Genomic DNA, 10,880 nt, shown 5'->3' with positions numbered 1-10,880 from the left:
ATGTTAATTTTGAGCTGAAATAAACCTTATGAATTATATTAAATGGTTTTTTTTTTAAATCTATTTAGATTGTTGTTCGGGGTAAGACAAGTCCTAAGCATTTTCAGTGGTGAAAGGTTCTTCGGCCCAAACTAACCAACCGAATCTAAAAATATATACATGATCTATGCTCTGTCTATACAAACCCTAGCTTCTACATTATTTTAATATTTTGATATGTGACTATGTATCTAATGTTAAATGACCTTAAGCAACATAACCCAGATTACAAGGCTTAAACAACAAAAAACATACACAGATGAGGTCATGAATGAAAGTTAAAAATAGCTCATCAAACACAAACACAATAGCAAACCCAATAACTTTTCAGCCTGGCTTCCACCTTCCACCTAATTTTAATGATGGTGATGATGATCTTTTTGTTCAGACTGACCAAAGACAGCTTCCTGTCAGATGCCTATGTTGTTTCATAAAATATGAGAAAAAGCAAATGAACAGATGGAGTCTCTAAATAAATCATCACTTTCTTCATGTGGTTGTCATGGAAACACCATATCCATCTGGAGCCACATTAAAGAGAGAAAGATGGGGATGGAGACAGTTGTCAAGGCCATCGGATACACTCACACACCAGTCTTTATTTTCATGTTTTAACAGAAGCACAATTATATACCAATTTAAACAACTATACAAACACAACTGTGTATACACACACACATATATAAAAAAAAATCTCTTCCTCAGCCTCCTGGGCGGTGCCTCCTTCCTTCAGACTCGGGTCCTCTACCGGAGTCTGAGGGTTCTGCGCAGGATCTTAGCTGTTCCTAGGACTGCGCTCTTCTGGACAGAGAACTCTGATGTGGTTCCTGGTATCTGTTGGAGCCATCTACTCAGGTTGGGTGTTACTGCCCATAGTGTCCCAATCACTATTGGGACCACTGTTGCCTTAATGCCGCACATTCTCTCGATCTCCTCCTTCAGCTTCTCATGTTCGTTCTTCCTGATGTTGCTATCACTTGGGATTGCTACATCTATCACCACCACTGTCTTCTGGTGTTTATTTACCACCACTATGTCAGGCTGGTTGGCCACCACCATCTTGTCAGTCTGGATCTGGAAGTCCCACGGGATCTTGGCCTGCTTGTTCTCCAGCACTTTCGGGGGTGTCTCCCACCTGGACCCTGGGACCTCCAGTCCATACTCAGTGCAGATGTTCCTGTACACTATGCCAGCCACCTGGTTATGCCGCTCCATGTATGTCTTGCCTGCTAGTATCTTGCACCTGATGAGAATTGTCTTTATCTTGTTGTATGTGTTTTACCATATGTTCCTGTCTTCTCTTAGAAGTTAGGCATGGTAGATTCATTGGCAACTATAACAAGGATCAGAGACATTCCTTTGTTGATTGTTGTTTGTTGTTCCATTGTATTCTCAGGAGCCAGTCAGGCAGGGGGTGTTAAACACCCATCATAAACGGGACATCATGGTGGGGTTGGTGATCTTATTTGCATAAAGAATGGGAACTTTGATCTGGCCACCTGGGAAGATAATGGACAAGAAGGACTGTATCAACACCAAAGGAGGCTGGAAGAAGAGGACGAGGTCATCCCAGCAGAGGAACTGGATTGGATTCCATGAACATTGAGAATTTGCATGTGTGTTTCTATAAAAGACTGGGCCAAGGGATAGTTAGGTTGTCAGACTTCGTGCCCTGGCAATTGACTCTGTTGTTGCTAGGGTTATGAACTGGCCCGGAGCTCTGTAATATTTGTATCTCGAATTGGTTCTATTGTTAAATACATTTTGAAATTGGCATTTTTCTTCTTGAAGTCTTCATTCAAAGAACACGCAGATTAGCAGCTACACTTGAAAGGTATTGCGATCCAACAATTTGGTGACCCCGACGTGATGAAGACAGAGAAGTCATCTGAGGCAAAGAATTAAGCAACGGTCACTTCGGAGGACAACTGACGACAAAGGGATCCCTAATAAAAGGTAAGCAGACACCTGTTTAATCAAAAGTTCTGCACATTGGCAATTTCCAAAAATTTGTCGTCATTGTCAATTGAAGTGTCCTAGTTATAAATTCCAGATACAAATATAGAAAATATTGAAACGACTGCAGGAATTACGGTTAGAGTCCGGAAAATAGACGGTTAGAGGCCAGAAGTACTGTTGAGAAAACAGGGAATTATGGTTAGAGTCCGGAAAATAGACGGTTAGAGGCCGGAAATACTGTTGAAAAAACAGGGAATAGACTAGTAGAGCTAGTACAGTGCTGTATTGCTGTATACACAGCACTGTATATGAAAAAGATTTGGGTTGGGACTCGGAGCGCAGTTGACGGGACGGACACTCCCGACGCCCGAGATTTGTGTTTTTGTGTGGGTTGGAAAAGTGCCAGAGTGAACGTGAATTAAAAGGCTCTTTGTCCTTGGGAATTAACCCCCAGAGTGGAACCGGATCAAAGACGTTTGATCTAGAAGCTTGTTTCACTGAGGCATTGAGTTGACCGTTGGAGTCATTCACATTCAATCTCACTTGGGAGCATAGTTAAAGATGGAACTCGAATGTGGTAAATCGTGCTGGGATAAGGGAGAATGTTCTCCCTATCCTCGGTCTGCGGAAGAACAGTGGAAGTGGACTCTTGATCAGGTGGTGAGTGGCATGAAAGAAGAGGACAGGGAGAGAGAATTGGATGCAATAAAAAAGTTGTGGAAGGAAGCTCAGAAGCAAAAGATACTTCCCCCTTGAGAGGTGAAGGTTAATTTAGCTGAAGCATTGTGTAAGTGGGAGTCAGAAATTCACACCATATTACAGGATCATCTTGATAATCCAAAATTAGGGTTTATAGCAGGGAAATCATGGAAAAAACAGGGTAAGGAGTTAGAAGATAAGCGTCGAAGGATACATGTTGTGGCTGTGGCAGGTGCAGCGGTGCACTATTGCAGATCTAGGGGGGTCACACGAGTGCCCAATGTAGAGAAGCCTTTATTAAAAGATCCAAACCAGACACTGACATTTAACACCACTCTTTACCCATCATTACCTACTACCTCTTCCCCACCCCCATATCAATTGCCAGTTTTGACTATTAACAGTGGTCAGTTAGATGTGGACAGAGATGAAGAACTGCAGGAGTTACATGAGACAGTGTGGGAACTTCGGAGACATTCAATTGTTTAGTGGATAAGATGCCCCCACCCGCAGAAAGAGGCGGCAAGTGGATGTCCAGCCTTTTTAGTTTAACACAGAGCATGCAGTTGGCGATGGGAGACTTTAGAGGATTTTAGTACAAGTCTCTCTCTGGGATTTGGATAAAGTTGAAGTAGCAGCAGGCATTAAAGACAGACCTAATGCTGCACGTTTTGGACCTTGTGCAACCAGGGTTGGTGAAGCTATGAGACAGGTATTTCCAATATCTCCAGGAGCAATGCAGAATTTAAGATTTAAGTGGGAGGAAAGTGAGTCGGCACATGGGTTCCTTACGAGGTGTAAAGAGGAATGGATGTGTGCCACAGGGTGCCATCCTGGCTCAGATAATCTACACACCACTTTGTTCTGTCAGGCCATAATTTTAGGACTTCCACAGTTAGTGAAAGAAGCCATGGAAGGAAATCCTGACCTTCCAGGCAGCACAGCGGATGTCTGGGAGAGTCATCTTTCACACCACATCAACACATTTAAAGCTAAACAACAGGGAAAGAAAGAGGAGGTGATTACAGCGCAGGAACAGCTCCTAAAAATACAGTTAGATGAGACACGGAAAAAACTTAATGATAAACAAAAGGAAGAGAAACAGATGGTTCAGCAGTTTCCTCGGCAGGTGCAGCCAGATCAGTTATGTCCGCAACAGGATTTTGCTCTGATAAACCCGTATTGGGTCAGTCCAAGGGGAGGCATGTGTGGGAGACACGGTGGGCAGGGATACGGCTTGATAGACGGGTACTTAGGCCGAGATCAGTGTCACGCCTGCAAAGGGTATGGTCATTGGCAAAGGGACTGTCCATATCGCAACTATCCGGATGTACCAGGCAGTGTTCCACTATCTCATGGAATTTATCACCGGAGCCGATCTCATCTGACACCGTCGAGCTTGTGGGGCTCTCAGGGAGACCGGAGAGACTGCCGTTTTTGGTGCCATTAGTGACTCATTTTGCCGGACAGACTGTGTTGCACCCTTTGTCATTTCACAACATGGCCCTATCAACCTGTTGGAACGAGATCTCCTTGTGAGGACAGGAGCAGCAATTCTGTGTGGAGACAAAGGTCTTGTGGTGCAATTTCCTAATGGACTGAAACTGAACTGCTGTATTTCACACCAAGGTGTGAAGGGACAAATGCTGATGAGTCCGACACCCTCTCCAGAACAGGGGGTGTGGGTGGATATTTATTGGGGAAACCTGAGACCTCACCTGGTGTCGGGGTTGTGGCATTGTTTCAGAGCTGGAGGCCCTGGTTGTCGATGCTAAGTCCCTTTGCCCCGCCAGTTGATCCCTATCATGTCACCCTATTTTACGACCGTGGGAATAATGAGGTCTATCAGGATGTGTTTAGAGAAAAGTTATCAGGAAATTTCTGGATGATTACATCACCGTGTTTGTGTGTTGGGCCTGAAGGTGTGGCTGCGCAGGTTGACTTTACTGCTGAACAGAATGAGTGGTATGAGAGACTGTAAAGGAAATGTTGTCATTTCTGGGTCTCGCGACCTATAGTAGACATTTTATTCCTATATATTCAGAAAAGTCTACACCCCTACGTACAATGGTGAATGAACAGGGAATGCGTGATTTGACAGCCCGGCTAACATGGACAACTGAGGGAGAGAAAGCATTCATTGCACTTAAACAGGCATTCACCACAGCTGCACATTTGGCAGTTCCAGATTATAAGGATACTTTCTTTTTGGATGTTTCTGAAGGAGAACATACAGCAAATGGTGTTCTCTTTCAGAAAAAAGGGGGTAACAGGAAAGTATTAATGTATGCAAGTATAATGCTGGACCCCATTGAAAACAGGCAGCCACCATGTGTAAGGCATGTAGCAGGGGTAGCAAAACTTTTACAAAAAACAGCACATTTAGTGATGGGTTATGCTCTGACAGTTCTTACAACACATAGTGTGGTATCACTGGTTAGCTCAGCAGCATTCACCATGACCTCACTTAGACAGACCAAGATGGACAAGATTTTAACTGCACCACACATAACATACACACATGAAGGGATAAATATGGCAGGGTTTAACACAGCATCAGGCTCTCCTATAAAACATGAAGCAGAGATGAGGCAATTGGCACGGGCACTCGTGGAGCCAGCGGAGGTCGCAGTTGTAAAGTGCAAAGGTCACAGCAAGGAGAACTCTTTAGAGGGAAAAGGTAATGAGGCGGCAGATCAGGCAGCAACGAAGGCAGCAGGTTATAAACCAAGTTACAGTTTGTTGTTGGTAGAGAAAACGGTTCATGAAATGCTTCCAAGATACGACAGGGAAAGACTTAGTTGTGATCAAGAAGAAGCTTCTCCACATGAAAAAACTGATTGGAAGGAAAAGGGGGGCTGTGAAAGTTGAAGGAATTTGGCGGGTCCCAGACGGCAGACCTGTTCTCCCGCCCGCTCTGTTAGATGTCGTTCTGGAAGAGGCCCACGTCCTGACACACTGCAGGAAACCTCGAATGATGCAGAGAATGTTCAATATGCACACACTTTAACGTAAAATCAACAATTAGACCACATGAGGGTAAGTTTCCATGGCAGGGCAAGGAAAATTATAGATTTCACTGATATGATAGTCCAAGTCAATGGGTTCCGATACCTCTTGGTGGCAGTGGATGCATACATTGGCTACCCAGAGGCGGTTCCCGTAAAAGCAGAAGATGCAAAAAAAAGTGTTATTACATTTTTGATTAATCCGGCACATGGTTTCCCCAAACAAATTAGGTCTGATAATGGAACTCATTTTAAGAATAAAGATTTACAAGTAGAGAAGGTGTTAGGCAAAGGTAGAAAGAATGAATCAAACACTGAAGAGCAAAATTGGCAAGATATGTGCTCACAGTGGAATGAAATGGACACAGGCGCTTCCAATAGCCTTGATGTCAGTAAGAAGCTCTGTTAAGCTCCCGGACAGGATTCACCCCCTTTGAGCTCGAGTGGGGTGTTCCCTTTCCGGGACCAGGAGCAGAAAATCCATAGGCCAGCCCAGCACTTTTATGTAATATAAATCTTAATTTGTTCAACTAAAAACGACTCTCTCAGTTTTCTCCCAACAGGCAACCTCTGTAACCACAGTCAGTAAGGATCCAGGAATTCCACACACAGCTGAGTGGGTTCTTCTGAGAGTCATCAAGTGAAAGTGGTCAGAGCACAGGTGGACTGGTCCCTTTGAAGTTGCAGAGTGAACATCACATGTTAACCCTAACATACTAACACCCTAACACCTTAACCCTAACACTGGTATTATTGGAATCAATGTACCCCAGCAGGTAATTCACAGAGAACGCTTGGACAGATCGAGGAACATCTAAAGAAGACGGCACCATGATTGAACTTCTATTATCCTTGATTACATCAAGAGGAGTTGTCAATCAATTGTTTGTATTGGCCTAGCTTAGGCTAGGCCAAAAGGGGGATTGATGAGAATTGTCTTTATCTTGTTGTATGTGTTTTACCATATGTTCCTGTCTTCTCTTAGAAGTTAGGCATGGTAGATTCATTGGCAACTATAACAAGGATCAGAGACATTCCTTTGTTGATTGTTGTTTGTTGTTCCATTGTATTCTCAGGAGCCAGTCAGGCAGGGGGTGTTAAACACCCATCATAAACGGGACATCATGGTGGGGTTGGTGATCTTATTTGCATAAAGAATGGGAACTTTGATCTGGCCACCTGGGAAGATAATGGACAAGAAGGACTGTATCAACACCAAAGGAGGCTGGAAGAAGAGGACGAGGTCATCCCAGCAGAGGAACTGGATTGGATTCCATGAACATTGAGAATTTGCATGTGTGTTTCTATAAAAGACTGGGCCAAGGGATAGTTAGGTTGTCAGACTTCGTGCCCTGGCAATTGACTCTGTTGTTGCTAGGGTTATGAACTGGCCTGGAGCTCTGTAATATTTGTATCTCGAATTGGTTCTATTGTTAAATACATTTTGAAATTGGCATTTTTCTTCTTGAAGTCTTCATTCAAAGAACACGCAGATTAGCAGCTACACTTGAAAGGTATTGCGATCCAACACACCCTGCTGTGATGTGCTGGACTGTCTCAGGGGCATCTCCACACAGTCTGCACCTCGGGTCTTCTCTTGTCTGGTATGGTAGACCCTGGCCTCTATTGCTCTCGTGCTCAGGGCTTGTTCTTGTACAGCCATGAGTAGTGCCTCTGTGCTGTCTTTCAGTCCGGCCTTTGTCAGCCACTGGTATGTTTTCTCGATATCAGCCACTTCCTCAATTTGTCGGTGGTACATTCCATGCATGGGCTTGTCCTTCCATGATAGCCCCTCAGGTTCCTCCTCCTTGGTGGGCTTTTGTTGCCTGAGGCATTCACTCAGCAGTGGGTCAGAGGGGGCCATCATCTTGATGTACTCTCGGAGGCTTGTTGTTTCCTCCTGGACAGTAGTTCGGACACTCACTAGTCCTTGGCCCCCTTCCTTTCGCTTTGTGTACAGCCTCAGGAATTCTGGACTTAGGGTAAAACCCTCCTGCACCCCCTGTGCATTGTGAGGTGCTCTTACCTCTGTAGGTAATTAGCTGTGGCTGACCACCTAGCTGCCTCCTCATGGTTACCACTTGCCTGCGGGATCCCCAGGTATTTGTAACTGTCCTGCATATCTGTGATGTTCCCTTCAGGTAGGTCAACCCCATCAGTTGCGATCACCTTTCCTCTTCTAGATACCATCCGCCCACATTTATCTAGCCCAAATGACATCCCTATGTCCTTGCTGTAGATCCTAGTGAGGTGAATCAGAGAGTCGATGTCACGCTAGTTCTTGGCATAGAGCTTGATGTCATCCATGTAGAGGAGGTGGTTGACGGTTGTTCCACTTCGGAACTGGTACCCATAGCCACTCTTGGTGGTGATCTGGCTGAGGGGGTTTAGGCCTATGCAGAACAGCAGGGGGGACAGAGCATCTCCTTGATATATGTCACATTTGATGCTCACCCGCGCAATTGGCTTTGAGTTGGCCTCCAGAGTCATGTTCCACAGCTTCATGGAGTGCTGGATGAACTATTTTAGTGGCCTGTTGATGTCCAAAGACTTGGATGTCTTCAAATTTCCTTCTCCTTAATTCAGGAAAAAACTGAGGTCATGTACCTGAACCTCTCAGGGATAGATTAGATCACATTATCACTCTAAATGGTATATCCTTAGCATCTAGTCTCTCTGTGAGGAATCTTGGAGTAACCTTTGACCAAAATCTGTCCTTTAACTCACACATTAAAATAGTCTCTAGTAGTGCCTTTTTTCACCTGAGAAACATCGCAAAGTTTGGGAAACTACTGACGTGGCATGACGCTGAAAAGTGAAAAGTCCATGCATTTGTTACTTCCAGGCTGGACTATTGTAATTCTTTATTATCAGGGTGTCCAAACAGCTCTTTAAGAAGCCTCCAGGTGATCCAAAATGCTGCAGCTAGAGTTCTGACAGGTATTGACAAAAGAGATCACATAACACCTGTACTGGCATCTCTTCATTGGCTGCCCAATAGACCACTCCGCTCTCAGAATGCTGGTCTACTTGTGGTCTCCAGAGTCTTTCTACTTTTAGGATTAGACTTAAACCTACCTATTTGAAAAAGCTTATTATCACTAATTCTGTAGTTGCTATTATTATCCTAGACAGACGAACTATCACACTTAGGGGGTCGTCTAATCATAAGGTTAACATCCTAGCTATGCTGTTATAAGTCGAGGCTGCCGGGGCCCAGACACATGATCACCTGACAGGCCTCTGTAACCCCACTGGGTCATGGTTTCCTCTCCTCTCCTCTCCTCTCCTCTCTCCTCTCCTCTCTCCTCTCCTCTCCTCTCCTCTCCTCTCCTCTCCTCTCCTCTCCTCCTCATCACGTAGACTAGTGATGTTATTTCCTGTGTAGTTTTTCTGCCCCCCCCCTTCTGTATTCATCTGCAGGTATCGCCGCCTTCAGACCTCTGACCCCGCTGACCCAATCAACCTGACCCTTCCGGCAGCCTACATTACTAAATATAATGTATTTCTGTATGTACTCTGTGGACTATGTGTGCCTATTCTCTCCTCTACCTCTGCTCTCTTCTCCTCTCCTCTCAGCCGGCCATCAGCACGAGGGCCCCCTACATGAGCCTTGTCCTACTCAAGGTTTCTTCCTGTTAAAGGGGAGTTTTTCCTTGCCACTGTTGCTTGTTTGGGGTTAGGCCCTGGGTTTCTGTAAAGCGCCCAGAAACAATTTTGATTGTAAAAGACACTATATAAATAAAGATGGATGGATGGATGGATGGATGATGGATGGATGGATGGATGGATGGATGCCCGCCCGCCCGCCCGCCCGCCCGCCTGGACAAGCCCGGTAGGCCACCTGGAGGCTGAGGGGGAGATAATGTTAGGGTCCAGGGTTCCAGGTCGTGTGTTGTGGTCCTGCTTGTTTCTTCCTGTAGCAGGCGTGGAGAAGCAGACAAATTGCTACAGCTGTCAGCAATCTACATCTGGCCACCTATTTAAGGACAGAGCGCCCATCTACCAGCGTAGGAGAGTTGTCGTTTCTGAATGGTAAATCTGACTCCTGTTTCTTCACGTTTGACAAGACCCATAGTAACACCTCTCCCAGCTCGTTCAAGGTCTCCATGGTGCCCTGCTGGAGGGAAGAACAGGCAGGACCTGGCTCCCGTGTTGGCTCCACAATGGAGCTCACTGTGCGCCCTGGAGGACTGGACAAGTGCTTTCCCTGCAATCCAGGAGGACTTTCTAATTAATATTTCAATAAAGACTTTGTTTTTGGACTTTTTACCACTGAATTTTGCCTGTTTTCGGGTCCTGAAAAAAATCAACACCTTACACATGGGTGATTGAATTTAACTAAAATTTAAAGTTAAATTCAACTCTCAACATCTTGTCGCGGCAGTAGGTGCGGAAGATGGCCACCCTCTCCTGGTAATCCGTGGGCAGCCGCTGCGCAACAGTTGTCCTTGCGCGTATGGAGAGATGCCGCCTCCTCATAAAGCGAAAACACTAAGATTGCTCGATTGCCATTTTTAGCCGCATATTCGATGGCCTGCAGTTAAAAATTAAGCCTCATTCATACACGTCTCGCTTGACCGGCGCCATTTTAGGGGGTCCTTACGCGTAGGTGTGCCGCTAATCGATTGGCGGAGCGTTTACCGTAGTGCACCCACCAAAGGCGCACAGCAGATTTTGGAACTCAGTCCACACACAAGGTGCTCCATACTATAAGGCGCACCGTCGATTTTTGAGAAAATCTCAGTGTTTTAGGTGCGCCTTATAGTCGTGAAATTACGGTAGCTTTGATATGGTTTACTTAATGTACTTGCATGAATGATGTATGTCTGTTCTCTCCTTTATCTATCTTAGCTCATTTTCTTAGCTTGCCATGAGCAGGAGGTTCCCCCAGAGGAGCCAGGTCCTGCTCAAGGTTTCTTCCTGTTAAAGGGGATGTTTTTTTTGTGTTGTTTGTTGGAGTTAGGGGTCAGGCCCTGGGTATGTGTAAAGAACCTAGAGGCAATTTTTGATTGTAAAATATGATCTAGAAATAAAGATTCATTGAATTTATATGATGATTATATTATTGTCTCTGGACTACATAGAATGGGAAATTAAAGGAATACAATGGGAGATAGGGTAACGAGAGCAAGCAGAGTGGAGCATTACTTGTGCAGTTTAAATGGAATTTGA

At 45.1% G+C, this 10,880-nt stretch overlaps 1 protein-coding gene across 1 annotated transcript; it reads left to right on the top strand.

Annotated features, from left to right (window-relative positions):
* The first annotated feature begins 3,124 nt into the window (after positions 1 to 3,124).
* LOC130525994 (uncharacterized) lies at positions 3,125 to 5,747 on the top strand. Its single transcript, XM_057033308.1, has 2 exons — positions 3,125 to 3,153; positions 4,677 to 5,747. The coding sequence occupies exons 1-2, from the start codon at positions 3,125 to 3,127 to the stop codon at positions 5,566 to 5,568; spliced, it is 921 nt and encodes a 306-aa protein (XP_056889288.1). The 3' UTR covers positions 5,569 to 5,747.
* The last annotated feature ends 5,133 nt before the right edge of the window (positions 5,748 to 10,880 follow it).

The sequence above is a fragment of the Takifugu flavidus genome, chromosome 5 (assembly GCF_003711565.1).
Source record: "Takifugu flavidus isolate HTHZ2018 chromosome 5, ASM371156v2, whole genome shotgun sequence".
In the NCBI taxonomy this organism is placed as follows: domain Eukaryota; kingdom Metazoa; phylum Chordata; class Actinopteri; order Tetraodontiformes; family Tetraodontidae; genus Takifugu; species Takifugu flavidus.
Note: the sequence above shows the minus strand (reverse complement) of the source record. Positions and strands in the feature narration are given on the sequence as shown.

Bases quoted from the DNA above. Each gene is read 5' to 3' on its own strand.
- LOC130525994 (XM_057033308.1), top strand. From the start codon at position 3,125: ATGAAGAACTGCAGGAGTTACATGAGACA. The intron at 3,154-4,676 runs GTGTGGGAACTT...ATGAGAGACTGT, and splicing joins TGCAGGAGTTACATGAGACA to AAAGGAAATGTTGTCATTTC.